This window comes from Schistocerca gregaria, chromosome 5 (assembly GCF_023897955.1).
Source record: "Schistocerca gregaria isolate iqSchGreg1 chromosome 5, iqSchGreg1.2, whole genome shotgun sequence".
In the NCBI taxonomy this organism is placed as follows: Eukaryota; Metazoa; Arthropoda; class Insecta; order Orthoptera; family Acrididae; genus Schistocerca; species Schistocerca gregaria.
In genome coordinates this window covers 367,872,338-367,893,926 of record NC_064924.1, presented here as the reverse complement: position 1 = coordinate 367,893,926, position 21,589 = coordinate 367,872,338, and the positions used below count along the sequence as shown (strand labels likewise).

General features: G+C 41.1%; 1 protein-coding gene across 1 annotated transcript in view; it reads left to right on the top strand.

Moving 5' to 3' along the window:
* LOC126271931 (Down syndrome cell adhesion molecule-like protein Dscam2) overlaps nucleotides 1-21,589 on the top strand; it is a 1,166,847-nt gene that overhangs the window by 227,909 nt on the left and 917,349 nt on the right. The window contains exon 2 of the mRNA XM_049974347.1: nucleotides 9,177-9,239. Within this exon, the coding sequence (XP_049830304.1) occupies nucleotides 9,179-9,239 (61 nt within the window). The 5' untranslated portion in view covers nucleotides 9,177-9,178. The remainder of the gene's footprint in view (nucleotides 1-9,176; nucleotides 9,240-21,589) is intronic.

Sequence of the window (21,589 nt, the reverse complement as noted above, 5' to 3'; positions counted from 1 at the left end):
TATCAGCACCCGTACAAATTCCTAACCTTTTCTAAGTCCAATTCCGCCACTTTCATGATGATGATGAAATGACAAGGACAACACAAACACCCAGTCGTCACAAGGCAGGTGAAAATCCCTGACCCCGCCGGGAATCGAACCCGGGACCCCGTGCTCGGGAAGCGAGAACGCTACCGTGAGACCACGAGCTGTGGACTCGACGTTAGTGTTGGAACGGCCCACACAGCTGTAAGGAAAACATTAGAACTTTGCCCATACAAAGTGACAGTCGTGCAAGAACTTGTCTTATCAGCGGTTAAAGGTACCTTGTATCATACGCGTCTCAGATCGAGTTGTCGCTGAAGTCGGTGGATGCTAACAGCGTAGCTTCTGTCGGACGAAAAGGATGGCGTGTCGTCCGTGATTTTGCTCTCTGCATCTGTGGCGCTCTGGCTATTTCGTCAATTAAAAAAAAAATTAAACTGGACAGGGGACACCACTGACCCTTGTGGTAGTAATTTTACCATCTGTTATCCTTCGATACAGATAGTGAAATGCATTATGCAAATCGAATTTTGATGGGGGGACAAGGAAAGGAAAGGGAAGGAACTAATGATATCAGCAGCAAAGGGGCTTCATAAGGAATCGGCGGCAACAAGTGAAAATATGCGCTGGGACGGGACTCGAACACGGGATCTCCTGCTTATTAGGCATTTGCGTTAACCACTGCGTCATCCGGACATAGTACTCACCGCAAATTCACGGACTATCTCGGTACTCTCCCCGGCCGACCTGCTTTCCCACCCAGCGCCACCTATTCGCAGATCCGTCCATGTCCTCCATGCTCGCTAATCTCTTAGTTTCCCACCGGAGGTCAAATGATATTGGCGATCTGCACTGAAGGAAGTGGATCACTGCTCATCGAGGTGTCTGTTCACATGTTCACTAGTCGCCGCCGATTCCGGATAAAGTCCCATCGCAGGTGATTTCGTCATTTCCTCCCCTCTCCTTTCCTTTCTCCCCCCTCAAAGCACAATTTACATAACATGTGTCATAGCTATGGACAGTAACTAGTTTGGACAAGAAGAGAATAGAAGCTTTCGAAATGTGGTGCTACAGAAGAATACTGAAGATAAGGTGAATAGATCACGTAACTAATGAGGAGGTATTGAATAGGATTGGGGAGAAGAGGAGTTTGTGGCACAACTTGACTAGAAGAAGGGATCGGTTGGTAGGACATGTTTTGAGGCATCAAGGGATCACAAATTTAGCATTGTAGGGCAGCGTGGAGGGTAAAAATCGTAGAGGGAGACCGAGAGATGAGTACACTAAGCAGATTCAGAAGGATGTAGGTTGCAGTAGGTACTGGGAGATGAAGACGCTTGCACAGGATAGAGTAGCCTGGAGAGCTGCATCAAACCAGTCTCAGGACTGAAGACAACAACAACAACAACAACGTGTCATAGCTGCAGATTCCGCGTGATGTCTGCTCTTTCAGACATACTAGTGAAACGTCTGTAATGAAGAAAGCAAGGAATTGGACGGCTGTAATTTTCTGGTATACTAGTGGACTCCTGGATTTCCCTGAACAGGTTCTCCTTGCACACTTTATCACAAGCACTCTCACTATCCAAGAAGACGATGGCTGTTCAATTTGTTAAGTAATGTTTCTTTGTGGTGAGCTCAGCCAGGCGTAACAGTTGCAGTTCTGCGAACTCCTGTGGCTGGAACCCGAATTGTTCTGGTTGTATTGTTTCCTCTAACGACGAGGTGAGAGCGATCTCCTTGTTTTCGATGCTTTTGAATACTTTGCTAATGTCACTTACCAGACTTCTTGGGTAGTGGCTGGCTACGTTTGTGTGTCTCAAAGTGAATGTCAGATACTATATAAACTTAAGCAAAAATCGTATCTACCTATGTGTCTTCACTTTTCACATACCCAAATACAACATTTTCATTAATCTAATGGAGTCTTAGGCTTCTTTTGTTGTGGAATTAACACAGTGAAAATGTTAGTTTTCATCCTAGCACCATAGACTAGGAAAGCATATGGAATGAGCATTGTGTACTGCACATGTCAGTGACATCAAACTCAGAGTGTGACGTGAATTCGGTATAATACTGTTTGCTTAAATTCTGCGCTAAGCACAAAACGTCAAAATTAGACTTATTCTGCCTTTTTTTACACTTTTTATTAGTTACACCAATGATCCACATTTTTCCTGCTATAAATGCAAAGAGTAATACAGTGACTGAACAAAAATATGGAAAAACAAAAAACGCAATATATTAGGAACCCCACCACGGTGTAGCAAAGCTCCTGAGTTTCAAAACACCTTCCCGTCGACTCTGAATGAACAAATACAGGTCATGGTTTTCAGAGGAATCTTATGTCATTCTTCCTGCATAATAGTGGAAATCTCAGTTAACGATGATGGATCTGGATACAAATCGCGCACCCATCTGTCCATAATAGACCACAGTGGCTGAATAATATTGCGATCTGCTGTGTGTGGTGACAACGGGAGATGCGACACTCCATCCTCTTGCTCCAAACACCAGTTCTGGACAAAGCAGTCACTGTGAACAGCGGTTTTGTAGCCTTGAAAAACAGTATCGCTATTATGAAATAAACATTGTGCATTAGGATGAACCGGATCAGCCAATAGTTACCACATATTGTTTGTAAACAACACGACCTTCCTGAGTATCCATGGGGCCCATGTAATACTACGTTATGGCTGCCCCCATTGTCACCGAAACACTGGTACGTCTCACTTTGAGACGTAAACTCGGACAGATGTTGCAAACAGTGTGAAATTAGATTCATCCGACCAAATGACTTTCTTCCATTGCTTCATAGTACAGTTTTTATGGCTTCGGCACCACATTGTCCTGTTATAGGTATCTGAATCACCGATGAATGACTTTGGAATTCCAGCTCGTTGTTCAGTTCTCAGCTAATGGAGCTCCCTTCGTGTTGGTTTAGTGCTGACAAGGTTTGCGAGTGTAACATTCAGTTCCACAATGACTTTTGCAGCTGTCGTCCTATTTTTCGTCACAACCCTCTTTAATGATGGTCTGTCACGATCGCTCAACACACATATGTCCTCATTGTGACTTAGCGGCTGATATTTTTGCTCATTCCCTGTATGAGATATGGATCTTCGATACGGTACCTGTTGAAACATCAGATACTTCAGATCCCTTGGTAACGGTATACCCACTATAGAAGCATGAAAAATTTGCCCACGTTGCAGTTCACTTATCTCCGACATAATGCACTTACAGATACATAAATCACTATTTTGATCATGTTGTGTTGGCTGAAGAGCCAACACCGTGTTACTAATGGAGGCCGAAAAGAACGCGTTTTAGCTCATGCAGGCTGGCGTGAGAAGAGAAGAACTATACTGACGTGAGGTCTAGAACATGACAAGGAATTAGAATTCAGAAAGCGGACGTAATTAGTTTGATACTTAACTTTAATCCATTAATGATGAACGTTGCTCTTGACGGTACATGATTCACAATATTATCAGTTCAGAATACATTCTTGAAGAATATGGCGCCTTGCTAGGTCGTAGCAAATGACGTAGCTGAAGGCTATGCTAAGGTGGCGTCTCTGCAAATGAGAGCGTATGCAGACAGTGAACCATCTCTAGCAAAGTCGGCTGTACAACTGGAGCGAGTGCTGGGGAGTCTCTCTAGACTAGGCCTGCCGTGTGGCGGCACTCGGTCTGCAATCACTGATAGTGGCGACACGCGGGTCCGACGTATACTAACCGACGCGGCCGATTTAAAGGCTACCACCTAGCGAGTGTGGTGTCTGGCGGTGACACCACTTCTCGACTGACACTTACGACGTATTGGTGGCATTCCAAAGGCATTTTCATGGTCAAGTATAGAACCGCTGCGTGTTTGGCTGATATCTTCACATATGCTATACCATTCATTTCTCGCGTTGTTCCAATATCTTTATCTTGCTCCCGTACGTACATCAAAGCGAAAAGTTGCTTTTCACATGTAATACTACAAAGGCCACATTATATTGATCATATTTGTGAGAGTTAATTTATTTGTTGAAAAATTTCGAGATATAGTGCAATAAATGAGATAGTGTGTTAGTGTGCTGTCAAGCAATAACTCTGTTCAGCCGCAACTTGAACATCTACTATAGGTATTATTAATAGTCTAAATTTTGACTTCTACTAATGATGCATTATGTAATTCCAAAAGCCGCCCGTGTGTTTTAGCAAACGGTGGGAGACTGCCGAAGCCGGGCGTCGCCTGCGCACGGCGTTCGGTAGCGCAGGGCGTGGTCGCTAGCGTAATTGCGCGTGGCCAGGACACGGGGCTGCGGGGAAGGGTGGCGGCGGTGGTGGTGGTTGCTGCCTGCCACAAGTTGGTGCGTCGCGTGCTGACGGCCGTGTTTAATTACTCGGACAGCAGCCACCCCTCCACCCCCTGCGCCACCCCCAGCGCCGCCGCCGCCGTCACCACCAACAACACCAGCAGCACCAGTGGCTCCCGCAGCGGTGACACTGCCGGCACAAAACAATGTCTCACCACAACGGTGGGCGAATAAAACGCTAACCCGCCAGCTACGTATTTTTCGTACTTGTCACACTCTAACATAAACAACATATCTATCCAAAAATGCCTCTGAGCACTTAACATATGAGGTCATCAGTCCCCTAGAACTTAGAACTACTTAAACCTAACTAACCTACGGACATCACCCACATCCATGCCCGAGACAGGATTCGAACCTGCGACCGTAGCGGTCACGCGGTTCCAGACTGAAGCGCCTAGAACCGTTCGGCCACAGCGGCCGACCACATCTATCCATACGGAGGCCTTCATTTTGTGTTTCCCGTGTATGAGGAGGACGCGATATACGTCCTAATAGGTGTATCCATGAGAATTTTTTCGGACACAGATTTCAGCTCCTCGTTCCGACATCGCCCAATCTGAAGGCTTGGAACATTTTTTTTTTTTTTTAATTGTTCTGTGGGACCAAACTGCTGAGGTCATCGGTCACTAGGCTTACACTCTACTTAATCTAACTTAAACTAACTTACGCTAAGAACAATACACACACCCATACCCAAGGGAGGACTCCAACCTCCGACGACGGGAGCCGCTCGAATCCTGGAAAGACGCCTAAGACCGTACGGCTACCCCCCAAGAGGTGGCGTGGAACTCGAAAGTGTGTTGACGGTATCTGAGGAGTACTGGATATACGTCCTAATCAGAGGTATCCGTGGGAATTGTATCACAAATATCGGTTCCTCGTTCTTACATCGCCCAATTTGAATGCCTGTAACTCCAAACTTTAATAAATCATATACAATATGAACGTAAAAGACATACTAGTTTTCAGTTTTGGTTTTCATTTGTTAAGTTTTTACAAAACTTTTTGTACACAACACAATTAGAAAAATATACAATATTTTTCTTTTTGTGAACCCAGTGTGGTGATAGTATGAACTTGTTTTCTGAGCAACCAATTCCTGAAAGGGCAAAATACAATTCACCTGAGAAGAAAACACTCTGATCATAACCCAAATAAAACATCTCTTATGTGTGACCTTGATCCTTGCTTACTGTTGTTGCAAACGAAACCTTAATTGGAAACCGAAATCTGTTAAATTGAATGGGTAAATCGATTGGGATCATTGGAATACGGCGTATGAAAGACATCTCGAGTTACTACATCTGTGAGAACAGTAGCTTCAATGACATTATTACGCATAGTCTCAATCCATGAACGACTAGCATTAGAAAGCTTCAGAAGATTCAGATTTCCTAATACACAGATTTTCTGTTAAAACCGAGGAAGAAAGGAAACAGCAGGATGTTGGGATTAAAGTTTTCGTTTGAAATAGTTGTTATGGTCTTCAGTCCAGAGACTGGTTTGATGCAGCTCTCCGTGCTACTTTATCCTGTGCAAGCTTCTCCATCTCCAAGTACCTAACGCAACCTACAGCCTTTTGAATGTGCTTAGCATATTCATCTCTTGGTCTCCCTCTACGATTTTTACGCTCCACGCGGCCCTCCAATACTAAATTGGTGATCCCTTGATGCCTTACAACATGTCCTACCAACCAATCCCTTTTTATAGTCATGCCCCGAATACCTCTTCACCCCAATTATATTCTGTAGCTCCTTATAAGTAATCTACCCATCTAATCTTCAGCATTCTTCCATAGCATCACATTTCGAAAGCCTCTATTCTCTTCTTGTCTAAACTATTTATCGCTCATGTTTCACTCCGCTGGTAAGTGGCCGAGAGGTTCTAGGCGCTTCAGTCTGGAGACGCGCGACTGCTACGCTCGCAGGTTCGAATCCTGTCTCGGGAATGGATGTGTGTGATGTCTTTAGGTTAGTTAGGTTTAAGTAGTTCTAAGTTCTAGGGGACTGATGATCTCAGCTGTTAAGTCCCAGGCCGGCCGCGGTGGTCTAGCGGTTCTAGGCGCTCAGTCCGGAACCGCGTGACTGCTACGGTCGCAGGTTCGAATCCTGCCTCGGGCATGGATGTGTGTGGTGTCCTTACGTTTATCAGGTTTAAGTAGTTCTAAGTTCTAGGGGACTGATGACCACAGATGTTAAGTCCCATAGTGCTCAGAGCCATTTGAACCAATTTGGACCATGTTTCACTTCCATACAGGGCTACACTCCATACAAATACTTTCATAAAATACTTCCAGACTCTTAAATCTACATACGATATTAACAAATCTCTCGTCCTCAGAAAAGCTGTTCTTACCATTGCCAGTCTGTATTTTATATCCTCTCTACTTCCACCATCATCAGTTATTTTGCTCCCCAAATAGCAAAACACCTTTACTACTTTAAGTGTCTAATTTCCAGACGCGAAAAACCAATGTTTATGGAAGAAATACATTGTCTCAAGAGGCCCTCATACGCACAGTGTATACTATGAAGTAATATTGCATCAATTTATTAAACAAAAGTGCGAGGCTAAGTACGGCACAGTATCGTTACGTAATATTTATGCCTTGGACAGTCAGTTAAAACTCTGTCTTCATAATGAACGTGATACTGCTCGATAAAGTACTTTGTAGAAATAATTAAAATGCAGCTATTCACAGAGGTCCACTGTCGGCTGTAACAATCATATGGTAGCGGAACTCGGTATCTATTCTAATGCTTTAATGTAGAACCGATTTACGCTGGAAAAAAGTTAGTTCCGATTTTAGCCCCCGGGTGCAAATCTGGCACTGTGAATGCAAGAAAGACGTATGGAAATGGATTCCGAACTGGATGTGAGACTAAAAGGTCAAACAAGTGAGAAATATTTTATAACTGATTTTATTATTAACCACTGCTTACAAAATTTGTTCAACATGAGTACCAGAGACGTGGCCAACAGTTGCTCGCAGGAGTTCCGATGGAGTCTGAGCAATGTGTTCGTGTATGCTGGCCTTCAGGTCAGGCAGAGACTGGCGTGTCGCTATTAAAGGGGTTCGGTTACGCATCCACCGAGCCAAAAGTCACATGGACTCAGATCAGGCGATCTTGTAGAGCATGTATCTCCTTAATCTCTGGAGATAACACATTCGTGGAAGGTTGCATTAAGCAGATGTTTTAGTGGGAGAGGAAAATGAGGACTTGCTCCATATTGCATGAAAACAGCGATGTCCATACAGTCGCGCTCTTCAAAAGCAGGAACCACATGCTGCCCAGGCAGGTTCCAATACGTGCAAAGGTCGCGTTAAACCTGACACGCACTGTGGGTTTGTTCTCTGCAAAGAAGAACTGACCGAGAAGGAATGTGCTTCTGCATCCACACCTTACAGCCACATGTGACGAGCGCAATGGATCTTCGTGCACAAACAAGCGTTTTAACAGTGCCCCAATCTGTTTCTTTCTTACTTTCTTTTTGTGGTGGTGTAGTGTACCTTGTTAGGCGAGTCTAAGAATGCCATTCCTGTGGTCATCAATTGATTATGCTAGCCAGCTTGTGAACTTAATGAACATTAAGGTGGGTAGGACGTCAAACGGCCCGACTTGGAGCAGGAGAGACATCACACGACATTTTAGTTTCCAGTGTCTATACTTTTAGAAATAAGTTCATAAAACTTTTGTCAGCATCACCAGGAAGAATTCAGGATTCACACTCATTGCAGTGGAAATTCAAAAACACAACAAAACAATTCTTTTTACCTGTGCAATTTGATTATTTTTTCACTGCATTTGTTGCTGTAGGTACACTTTTCTTCATAAGTTAGAGAGATTCCTCGATGAATTCTGCACAGCATACATACCATAGTTACAGGTGTATGAAACTCTATAATTTATTTAATTTATGAAAGAACTAATGAGCTGTTTTATTTTAAACTTCATGTTTAGGAAAAACACAAATTTTATAGTTAATTACCTTAATTTTGACCACAGTTTTTAATAGATTTGGAAAATTCTAGAGTTTCATAAACTTTAAAGTATGGTTTGTGTGCTGTGCAAAATCCATCGAAGAATCTCTCTTACGTATGAAGAAAAGTTTAGCTATAGCAACAGATGCTGCCATTAGTAAGTGAAAAAAACGATGAAATTTCACATGTTAAAAAATTACTTCTTTATGTTTTCGAACTTCCACTGCTATGAGTGTGAATTCTGAACTCTTCCTCTTCATGCCGACAAAGTTTTATGAATTTATTTGTAAAAGTGTAGACAGTGCAAATTAAAAAGTCCTGTGATGCCTCTCCTGCTCCAAGTCGACCCGTTTGACGTCCTACCCCCATTAATTGCATTTGTTAATTACAATGTACCTTAAATGGACCAACTACTTGTCCTTGTGTGGACACATTAATCAATGAAAATTTCTGTAATGTTTGTCTTTAGCTTTCCGCACTGTGATCGAATTGTTAATTTTTATATTTTCGTTTCCCTCTCATCAGCATATTGTGTAACACAGCTTTCTTACCTTCAAAGACACATATTTTCCAACGGTGACCAGGTGAAGGCGTTGTAAGTATATAATAGTGTCAACATCTATGTGTGTGTGTGTGTGTGTGTGTGTGTGTGTGTGTGTGTGTGTGTGTATTGGGGCGAGAGGGCACTGATATCGATGGCTCGTAAATATCAGTACTTTTATCCACACGCTAGCAAAGTATTTTTCGATCGATATAAATCCGCTTTCTGTAATACCTGCTCCTCCACTTGTGTTGCAGACATGAGAACGGCGCACGCCCGCGTGGCTGGCCTGCTGCTGTGCTGCTGCAGCGTCATCTCCGGTAAGTCGAGCGCTCGAAGTATCGATTGCTGCTGCCGCTGATTAATGCGATGCTGCGCCGAGCTGCGCGCCGTTACACGTCAAACTCGTTTATCTCTGATGAGCGCAATTACGCTGACCAAGATCCGCCCCGCCTCTGTACTGAAGTTTATTCCCTGATGGAAAACAACAATCGAATTATGCACCGATGGCGCGGGCCGCCTGCGTATTGGCACTGGGACCGCCATGACATTCGAATCCTGGCGTATTGCTGTCGCGAAATGGATACGAGAGTGCCAGCTCGCCTGTCTTTCTTCATCCGATGACACGTATCTGTCGTGAGTGCGGTGCCTACATCATTTGCTAAAACATTATCCATTTTTTTCCAAAAGGTAGGAAAAAATTGCGAATTATTGGTTTTCTGGCGACTTCATTGTACACAAGTAAGTACAATTTAAAATGTTTCAGCGAGACAAATTTCCACCTCGTTGAAATTTCAAACTATTCGAGAACGAGAAGTTCGAAGATAATTTTTGCAAAAGAATCAGTTAAAGAGTTATCAGAACCTAGAAGTAAATAAAAAATATATAATTACTCAGTTGGCACTTCTAGCAAAGAACAGTTATTGAGAATGATTCGTTGTGCCTACGTTTATACATTCACAGATATTTACTGTAACGTCATAAATCTATCGTACCTAGAAATTTTTGTACGTCAGCCGCTACTAAACCAATACTAGTACCCAGTTGCAGCCTGTTCACAGTTACTTCGTTCATAGTCGCCTACACACCTGTGACTATTGCCGGCCCGGAAGTAAAGCACACGAATCCTGAACGTCAGGGCCGCTCTTTGTCTCTTCTGAGAATTCGGCATTCTCGTGCTGGTACCAGTACACGTCACAAAGCGGTCTCCTCTCAGGAGGCTGAGATTCGACTGTTTCTTGCTCATAAATACTTTGCTGTTATGCCGCTATGAATACAAGTATACGCTCAAGTCTCACTGACGTATACGCAGACTGACGTATACTTTGTTGACATCAGCCATTTAAATTAAATTTAATAATTTCCCTAGACTATAAAAATGCAATAACTATGAGCCCATTAAAACTTGCTGTAGAGAAAATAAATCTACATTAAATTATTACGTTAGAGACAAACTATCGATTCGTTGTAACGATAGAAGATCTGCCAGAATTTTAAGTGACTAATTGCGGCTGGTCAGTTTCTCTTTCGTACCCGTAATCTCAAAACATGTCTACCAAACTATTTCTATACACATATGATCTTTAAATACACATACACGAAAGACCTTCTAGAATTCATTAGCGCCTACAATCATCTGAAACGGAACAAGACATGCATCTTGACGCACACGTGCAGGAAAATATAGGTGGCCTTCGTCGTCAGCGCCTTATTAGTAGTGACCAAGGTAAAAATGAGAGATTTCATTTAAGATCCGTCGATGTCGAAGCCATGACAAACGGACCAAGCGCTCGAATGGAAAAATGCGTGTTATTGGTTATCTGGCGACTTCATTGTACACAAGTAAGTACAATTTAAAATGTTTCAGCGAGACAAATTTCCACCTCGTTGAAAGTCCTGTTCTTCTCAAAGGTACAAAACAACATCAGCCTTATTTAATTGAGGCACCCTTAGGAGACTTAAAACTGGATGGATAAACCAATACCACACGAAAATGTGATACCTGCTCGAATCCACAAAACTGAATCATTTCACTACATTTTGTTTAACATAAAAATATACTGATAGCTAGCAATGCTGCGCCTTGACGTCTTATAACCGATAGATTAAAAATGAAGGAACTACATAAAGGTAGGAATTTAAGGAGATAGGACCTGGATAAACTGACAGAACCAGATATTGTAGAGAATTTCAAGGAGACCATAAGGGAACGATTGACGGGAATGGGGAAAAGAAAAACAGTAGAAGAAGAATGGGTAGCTTTGAGAGATGAAATAGTGAAGACAGCAGAGGTTCAAGTACGTAAAAAGACGAGAGCTAGTAGAAATCCTTGGGTAACAGAAGAAATATTGAATTTAATTGATGAAAGGAGAAGACATAAAAATGCAATCAACGAAGCAGGCAAAAAGGAATACAAAGGTCACAAAAATGTGAACAGCAGGAAGTGCCAAATGGCTAAGCAGGGATGGCTAGAGGACAAATGTAAGGATGTAGAGGCTTATCTCACTAGGGATAAGACAGATACTGCCTACAGGAAAATTAAAGAGACCTCTGGAGAAAAGAGAACCACTTGTATGAATATCAAGAGCTCAGATGGAAACCCAGATCTAAGCAGGGAAAGCAGAAATGTGGAAGAAGTGTGTGGAGGGTCTATACAAGACGATGTACTTGAGGACAATATTATGGAAATGGAAGAGGATGTAGATGAAGATGGAATGGGAGATAAGATCCTTCGTGAAGAGTTTGACAGAGCACTGAAAGACCTAAGTCGATACAAGGTCCTGGGAGTGGACAACATTCCATTAGAACTACTGATAGCCTTGGGAGAGCCAGCCCTGAGAAAACTCTACCATCTGGTGAGCAAGATGTATGAGACAGGTGAAATATCCTCAGACTTCAAGAAGAATATGATAATCCCAATCCCAAAGGAAGCAGGTGTTGACAGCTGTGAAAATTACCGAACTATCAGTTTAATAAGTCACGGCTACAAAATACGAACGCGAATTCTTTACAGACGAATGGAAAAACTGGCAGAAGCTGACCTCGCGGAAGATCAGTTTGGATTCCGTAGAAATACTACTGACCCTACGACTTATCTTAGAAGGAAAGGCAAACCTACGTTTCTGGCATTTGTAGACTTAGAGAAAGCTTTTGACAATGTTGACTAGAAATCTCTCAAGTTCTGAAGGTGGCATGGGTAAAATACAGGGAGCGAAAGGCTATTTACAATTTGTACAGAAACCAGATGGCAGTTAGATGAGTCGAGGGACATGAGAGGGAAGCGGTGGTTGGGAAGGGAGTGAGACAGGGTTGTAGCCTATCCCCGATGTCATTCAACCTGTACATTGAAAGGAAACAAAATAAAAATTCGGTGTAGGTATTAAAATCCGCGGAGAAGAAATAAAAACTTTGAGGTTCGCCGATGACATTGTAATTTAGTCAGAGACAGCGAAGGACCTGGAAGAGCAGCTGAACGGAATGGACAGTGTCTTGAAAGGAGGATATAAGATGAACATCAACAAAAGAAAAACGAGGATAATGCAATGTAGTCGAATTAAGTCGGGTGATACTGAGGGAATCAGATTAGGAAATGAGACGCTTAAAGTAGTAGACGAGTTTTACTATTTGGGGAGCAAAATAACTGTTGATGGCCGAAGTAGAGAGGATATAAAATGTAGACTGGAAATGGCAAGGAAAGCGTTTCTGAAGAAGAGAAATCTGTTAACATTGTGTATAGATTTAAGTGTCAGGAAGTCGTTTCTGAAAGTATTTGTATGGACTGTAGCCATGTATGGAAGTGAAACATGGACGATAAATAGTTTGGACAAGAAGAGAATTGAGGTTTTCGGAATATGGTGCTACGGAAGAATGCTGAAGATTGTCCGCAGCTCGTGGTCGTGCGGTAGCGTTCTGGCTCCCCACGTCAGGGTTGCCGGGATAGGTTGCAGTAGTTACTTGGAGATGAAGAAGCTTGCACAGGATAGAGTAGCATGGAGCGCAGCATCAAACCAGTCTCTGGACTGAAGACCACAACAACAACAACAACAAATAACCACCCAGAAAACCCGCAGTTTCGCTAGAGTCCCACCGACCGCTACGTATAAAGGTTCGAAAAAATTACAAGAGAGCTCTAAATCACAAGCAGTTGAGTGACATCAGCCGTATGACGCCAGCTCTTCCTCTCGTCTGATCACTGCGTCGTGGCGGTCGAAGTCCTTGGCAGCAATGATCTTAAGCTATCAATTAAATTGTCCGAAGACAGAGATACTGCAGCTCACTATAAGGTTAATGCTGTTCCTAGAGAAACTAAATAAATACTGTGTCTACAGCCTAAGATATCGTAAGCTAGCTATAGGAAATCAAGTCCTATTTTTTAACAGATATACAACTTCTTCAATCTCCCTGCATGTGGACAGTTACATCATCATTTAGTTGCATATTGATCTCCGATCTCTCTTTTTCTTGTAATTTTTTACCTTTACACAGCTCTACTAAGTGTTTAACCTATAACTCCTCATTTGTGTAGTTCACCTTCGAATTTTCTTTTAATTATTTTCCCTGCTGTCGTATCGTCTCCCAAATTTGTTTCTGGTATCAACAGAAGTCTTGTTTTAAACTTTTAGAAATTATTTACCAGTATTCCTGTTTAAAACGATTCACCAGTAATTTTGACTCACTACGAGTTCTTTTGACATCTTCATTTGTTACCAGTTTTTGTATTTCAAATAGAACACCTCTTTTCTGTTAACCTCTTTGCGAGACTGATGTTCTGTGTGGTCTCCTCTCTTGATATATAAATCCTGTACCTAATGAACATTTGCTAAGCAAAGTTATTAATGCTATGGCAGCGAAATTATTGTTTTCAAGAGAGAAAGTCTAAGTAAATAGAGACAAATAATAAAATAAACGTAAGATTCCCATTTTAGACGAATACTAAACTCGGGTCTGTCAAAGATCTAGGGATACTCGTGTTGTTTTGGAATAAGTGGAAAACTACTAGCTGCGATCCCGATAGGGAACGACTGTGTGTGTACGTCGCCGAAAAAGAACGTGACACAATTATTACCCCAAATTCTTACATTTAATAACAAAATGTTTTATTTGTACGGTAACGAACTATAACTATTAGTCGTTCTGAGGATCAGCTAAAATTCAGAACCATGAAAGTAGATGCGGCGTAGCCTTAGCTTAAATATATCCACATTATGCTTTAACACGAAACTAACATAAAGACACAAATACAGCAGTTATATGTAACAAAAGCTTGCATAACACTTAAAATACGATCACTCAAAGCTCCTTCACCAAAACAACTGACCATGTTTATTGCTACGTCCGTTTCCCGTAGTCACTATGTAACTATTTTTTATACAGTGAAACGCCTTTTTCTTACTGCCTTACAACATTTATTTAGGTTTCAGACGCCTTTCGCAAGGGAGTCAAATGTGGAAATTTTTTTACAATAAACATCTTCACATTCAAGCACTGAAAATCTGAAATTCTTGCCACACCAGATGTGAACGAGAATCAAAGTATAAAAACTAGAAAACAAAAAGTTTGCGATGCGAACTGTGCTATGGTTAATTCGCATAACTGGAGTGGAAGTTTTGACTTGTGGCCAAAAGAAAGATAGACAGATTTTGTCATGACAAATGAGTGTATGAAACAAACAATAAAAACGTTTGTAATGTAAAAAATACTGTATTGCAGGATGAAAAAGAGGTTCAGTTGAACCGTCAGATCGCTCGCCAAGTATACTGTGAGAAGAGGAGCAGTGACCACAATGACTTTATCGGTTTTCTATCACTGAGTGAGGAATGTACTACAACCGTAGCACACAATGAAGGTAACACCGGATAGGTACGAGAAAAAATGCACAGCAGCCATGTCGTCACTTTGTCCAACATCCGACAGCTTTACTGTGTCACAAACTGTCCGTCACAGTAACGAAATAAATGTAAATTCAGTTACCATATTTGGTTTATGATGTATGTTTAAGTGAGAGCGTTGCTGAAAATGTAAAAGCCTTTTTAACAAACTCCACAGCCACTGAATAGCAGAAATGTGAACTTTTGTATTTGCAAAGGAAATTACCTGCATGTTAATAGAAAAATACAGGAAGCACATAGGGTTATATATTTGCCATAAATATTAATTTTTAAATTCTGTATCATACCTTTATGTAAAAAAACATAACTGAAGTTGTGATAAATTTGAAAATTTTATTTTTAGGTTCTCAGAGAATTATAAGACCACTGAACTACAACCATTAACTTATGTTTAAATTTTTATTAATTACGTTGTTGAGAACCCTTTTACAATCAAAATCAAGCATTTTTTGATAACCCATAATCTTATAAATAAAAATTTGTTAAAAGAGAGTATATTGCATTATATTACGTTACAATGGGAGAGCAACGTGTCTCAACACCTCCTGAAAATTTTATAGTATTAGCTCATATACCTTTCAGAAACTGCTTTTCATAACACTAATTATGTAAAACCGAGAATATGTTATTTAGAGATTCATTTTGTATATTTCAACACGTAATAGTCTTATCAATATTTTTAAATTCTTCTTACTGATTCTTTTCATCATCAAGGTTTCACTTTTCTCCTATTCTAATCTATCAGGACTGCATTTCTAAATCAAACAACGCTTTGTCAACTTTATTGATCCTGTTCTGGTCGATGGTGTAAAATAGTTTTGCAGTAAATAGTTTTACACCAACTCTCTTCAGCATCTATATTCTGCTATTATTACAGCCTCTGGAACATGAAGCAGCATCGTATACAACTATTTTAGAACACTTGAGTCATTAGAATGTCATTTTTAAACATCAAACCTATCTTAAATTATTTAGGCTTTTATTCGCATTATATAGTTTCACATGAAGACATTTCCTCAGTAAAGAAGAGTTTGCAAGAAACCTGAATATGGGCTTCATTGCGTTCATAATATGTTCTGGTAGTCACTACCTATGCGAACAGATTTCATTTATTGTACTGTTTTTACATCAAACGGCTTTCGGCGACTGATTATATGCGCTTGTGTTATGTAAGTGGATAGTATGTGCAAATAAATTGCCAACACAGCACACTTCATTGCTCATAGAATGTTCATATTTTCCTAATAGCTCTCCCACAAAATACCTGAAGTGAATATGTTTCTTTAAATTTCTTCCTCGTGCTTCTTCATCCTCAAATACATCACCTTTTTTCTTCTTTAGCAAGCTATGAAGGCTACCACCAAGTCTCTTTTGGATGCCGCCAACACATTACAACTTTTCTGTTGGAGTACTGTATGGTCTTGTTAATCTATCAGAACCTTGAATTCATGTAGCATATTTCCCATATTAAATCAACAACTGTGGCAAAATTCCTCTAGTCAAAAGAATTTGTATTACTTATGTGCATAACTAATTAATGAACATCCAGTCGACTTGATACAGAAGTCCACAGAAGGAGAGAAAGAAAAATAAAATACTCTTTCGCTACAGAGCTATCGAAGCAGTACTAGCCTTACAAGTGCGACAGAGGGCGAGAGGGGGAGATGGAGGAGATAATGGAAAAGAAGGCAAGCTGTTGCCTTTTGCCCGTCCTCTGAATCTTCTCCAGAAGGCGGGAACGTCTTCTATGTAAATTTCCCAGCGATGCCTTCTCCCTGACGACCCATCGCCCAAAATCACGCCATCAAAAGCGGAATGCCAAATCTGTTGTTATGCAAATGCAATTAAAGTAACGGGAATTTTGCAAACGCTATAGGCATCCAAGTGGTCTGCGTCTGACGTCCGAAAAGTTTCTCTCGCCAGTGAAGTCAGAAGGACGCCGAGGCGCGTGCAACTTGATACAGTTCTTTCAGAAGTGAAAAGCAAATGTAAAATCTATCAAACCGCTTCGATGGCCTAATGAACATGATCAGAACTCTCTGCTACATTTGGCCTCCAACTTCTTACTCTTTCTCCAACAAAAGTTGAGTAATTTTATAGGAAAGACGAAAATTCGCATCACATAAACTCTTACAGCGTAAAACGAAACAAATTTTGTAGCCAAGCACTTCTGCAAAGTTGATACAATTAGAAATATTCTCAACAAAAATCTTTCCAAAGCTGGAGTGAATTCTGTGATTATGATAGCCCGAATTGTATAATTACAGTTCCTGATTTCTGTTGGTACTGTAGATGACAGAATAAGGACAGCGGTTGTTTTTAGGTACCCTGCGATAGACTGTCTGTGTAATCGAGACTATGCAAGCGGAAACAACATCGAGAAACCAGGAAGTTATGCAATAAAAGAATACTCCAGGCTCAGGTATTTTAACTAGTGGTCATCTGGATACAACTTAGGCTACAACTGCAATCCATGTTGATAACTTCAACCGCACAGTCTGTTATTAGCTCCTTCTTCGTGTCTACATATCTGCACCCCTCTAAGCTAGAGGGCTCCGAATTGTAGCGCGTGACAAGGCAATATATAAGGTAACTATGGTGCTGCGTGATGAACACCGTGCTGTAATGGGGTTTAGAATTCGATGAGTTCATTCATACACTAAGAACTGTCTCCTCTAGCATGACAACAACACACACGAGTGCTGCGTTAATCCGACGCCTTGGGTTTAGTGTCACTGACTTTGTTATTGTTGTGGTCTTCAGTGCAGAGACTGGTTTGATGCAGCTTTCCATGCTACTCTATCCTGCGCAAGCTTCTTCATCTCCCAGTACCTACTGCAACCTACATCCTTCTGAATCTGTTTAGTGTACTCATCCCTTAGTAGCATTAGAAAGTTTCAGAAGATTCAGATTTCCTGATACACAGATTTTCTGTTAAAACAGAGGAAGAAAACAAAACGGCAGGTTATTGGGATTAAAGCTTCCATTTGAAATTCTTGTTGTTTTCTTCAGTCCAGAGACTGGTTGGATGCAGCTCTCCATGCTATTCCATCCTATGCAGGCTTCTACAAGTACCTAATGCAACCTACATCCTTCTGAATCCGCTTAGCGTATTCATCTCTTGGTCTCCCTCTACGATTTTTACCCTCCACGCTGCCCTGCAATACTAAATTGGTGATCACTTGATGCCTCAGAATGTGCCCTACCAACCGATCCCTTCTTCTAGTCAAGTTGTGCCACAAATTTCTCTTCTCTCCAGTTCTATTCACTACCTCCTGATTATTTATGTGATCTACCCATCTAATCTTCAGCATTCTTCTGTAGCACCAGATTTCGAAAGCTTCTATTCTCTTCTTTTCTAAACTATTTATCGTCCACGTTTCACTTCTATACATGGCTACACTCCATACAAATACTTTCAGAAATGACTTCCTGCCACTGACTATCCTCCATAAAGTCCCGACTTCAGCCCATCCGATTTTCTTCTTTTTCCAAAACTTAAAGAACATCTTCCAGGACTTCACTTTGATATCGATGAAGCGGTGTAAAGAGGCAAGATTGTAGCTCGTCAACAATGTCAAACGTTATGCAGTGATAGTATCAATAACTGGACTCTCCTTTAGAGATTAACTATGTTGAGAAATAAAGATGTAGACATGAACAATAAAGATGTAGAATTTTAATAAGTTTTATTTAAATAAAAGCCTTAACAGCTTTCACATGTAAAATTCTGAGGCTTTACTTCTAAGTAAGACCTCGTACATAAACGATGTGAAGGATAGGCTGAACACTATTTTGCGGTTATTTGCCTATGACGCTGTAGCCTACAGTGAAGTGTTGTCGTTGAGTGAATGTAAGAAGTCACTACCGTAGATGATATGGATAACATTTTATTTGGTATGATCAGTGAGTAGAAAAAACATTCCTTTAGTGTTCGAATAATATGTTAGTGGTGTTCTGCTTAACTTCAGTCAAGTCAGTTAAATATCTACGCATAACGCTGCAAAGTGACATGAAATGGAACTGGCACGTAGGGAAGGCGAACGATCTGCTTTGTTTTCTTGAGAGAATTCTAGGAAGTTGGTCATCTATGCAGGAGACCATGTACAGGAAACTTGTGTGACCCATTGTCGAGTACAGCTTGGGTTGTTGGGATCCCCACTACATCGGATTAAAGGAAGACAGTAAAGTAATTCAGAAGTGTGTTTTCCTATTTGTTACGGTAGGTTCGATCAACAGACAAATATTACGAAAATACTTTGTCAACTCAAATGGGTTCACAGGAGGTAAGACGATGTTCATTTCGCGAAAGTTTAGAGAACCGGCATTTGCCACCAACATATTCCTCGCGGTGACAAGATAAGAAATAACGGCTCGCCTCTGGAGTTTATAGACAGTCGTTCCTCCCTCGCTCCATTTTCGATCATAGAAGATAGGGAATGACTAACAGCAGACTTCGTTATGCATCGCATGGCGGCATGCGGAGAATATATGTAGTTCCAGAACTTCTATATGTGTTCACAGACGGGCACAACGGAGCTGTACTGAGCTGTCCCCGCAGCAACGGCAAGCACACAACAGTAGTGTTGCATCCGAAGGTCGTTGAATTATTCAGTGCTTTGTGCTGTGTCGTGCAGGCTGTTTCACGGATGTGAACGTAATTTCATACGTACAAAGGTTAATGGAGTAAAGAGGCGAATAGGCTTCATTATTAATTACATTAGTGCTTAATAAGCCACCGGAGGACGTGGGACCCTGAGACGAAAATATTCAGAAAATATTAGTCAATAGCCTACCAAATTCTGTCAATAGAGTTCGGGTTCACCATCTGTATGTGAATTTTTGGTATTATAGAAACATGAAACTTCAAGTAATTATATGCTTCAGTCCAAGTTGTACTTTATCAACTTTTAAAACGTGTAAATTGTGGTTGGCTAAAACAGGGATTTTAGTTAGATGCTGTCAATAGGATACCAACTGCTTCCTGTCGATCTCTGGATGTTTGGAGCAGCAGATAAATGGTAATTATGTGACGAGTCCTTCTGTCAAAGAGTCAACGGTTCAGGATGATTGAGATTCTGGTTACCTTCCGACCAACCTGATATGGAATAGAGAGATTAGCTTGAGTTCTTACCCAGTTACCCAGTTACTTGTTGCATGTATTCCAGTCCCCGTCTTCCTCAATAGTATTTACCCTTTAAAGCTCCCTCTAGTACCACTGAGGGTGTTTCCTGGTGTCTTAACACACGTCCTACTATCTTGTCCCTTCTTCTTGTCGCTTTTTCCACATATTTCTTTCCTCCCCATTTCTCCTTATTTCTTATCAGCTTACCTAATTTTCAACAACCTTCCACAGCACCACATCTCAGACGATTCGATTATCTTCTTTTCTGGTTTCTACACAATCCATCATTCACTGTCGTAAATTCTGTGCTACAGACGTACATTCTTAAAAATTCCTTCTTCAAATTAAGGACTACGTTTGACATCACTTGATTTCTCTTGACCTGGAATGCCCATTTTACGTGTGTTAGTCTCATTGGTACGTCCGTCATGTTTTATATTCCTTCCAACGTAGGAGAGATCCAAATAGTTTTCTATTAACGGTAACCGCAGCTGAAGTAATGGTTGTAGGAGAGTTCCTTAAATTCGTGCACACCATGTTGTTCACCACTTCTGATGTTAACTCCATGGTTAAACTCATTTCTGCTACTCTTCATTAATTTTTGTGTTTTCGTTCTGCCAGCCCATGTGGCCGAGCGGTTCTAGGCGCTTCAGTCTGGAACCGCGCGACTGCTGCGGTCGCAGGTTCGAATCCTGCCTCGGGTATGCATATGTGTGATGTCCTTAGGTTAGTTAGGTTTAAGTAGTTCTAAGTTCTAGGGGACTGATGACTTCAGATGCTAAGTCTCATAGTGCTCAGAGCTATTTGAACCATATGTTTTCGTTCTGTACACTCAGTTCATCTTCTGTATTGACTAGACTGTTCATTCCACTCAGTGTGTCATGTAATTGTTCCTCGCTTACACCGAAGACAACAGCGTCATTAGTGAATCTTATCATTGATAATCTGTCACCCTGATTTTAATACGATTTCTCAAGCTATGTTTTCTCTCCAACATTTTTTCCTCGATGTACAAAATGAACAGTTAGAGAAAATGACTACACCCTTGTCTTATACCTCCTCCAACCCGAACAGTTGGTTCTTGCTCTTCCAATCTTATTGTTCCTTAATGGTTCTTATGCATGCTGCAATACTGTCCATCATCCCTGTTGCTTACACCTATTATTCTGAGAATTTTGAACATGTTGCATCATTTCCCAGTGTCGAACGCTTTTTCCAGCATACAAATACTATGAACGGGTCCTGATATTTTTTTTAAGTCTTACTTCAATTATTGTTGTAGTTGTGGTCTTCAGTCCTAAGACTGGTTTGATGCAGCTCTCCATGCTACTCTATCCTGTGCAAGCTTCTTCATCTCCCAATACTAAATTGGTGATCCTTTGATGCCTCAGAACATGTCGTACCAACCGATCCCTTCTTCTGGTCAAGTTGTGCCACAAACTGCTCTTCTCCCCAATCCTATTCAATACTTCCTCATTAGTTATGTGATCTACCCATCTAATCTTCAGCATTCTTCTGTAGCACCACATTTCGAAAGCTTCTATTCTCGTCTTGTCCAAACTGTTTATCGTCCATGTTTCACTTCCATACATGGCTACACTCCATACAAATACTTTCAGAAATGACTTCCTGACACTTAAACCTATACTCGATGTTA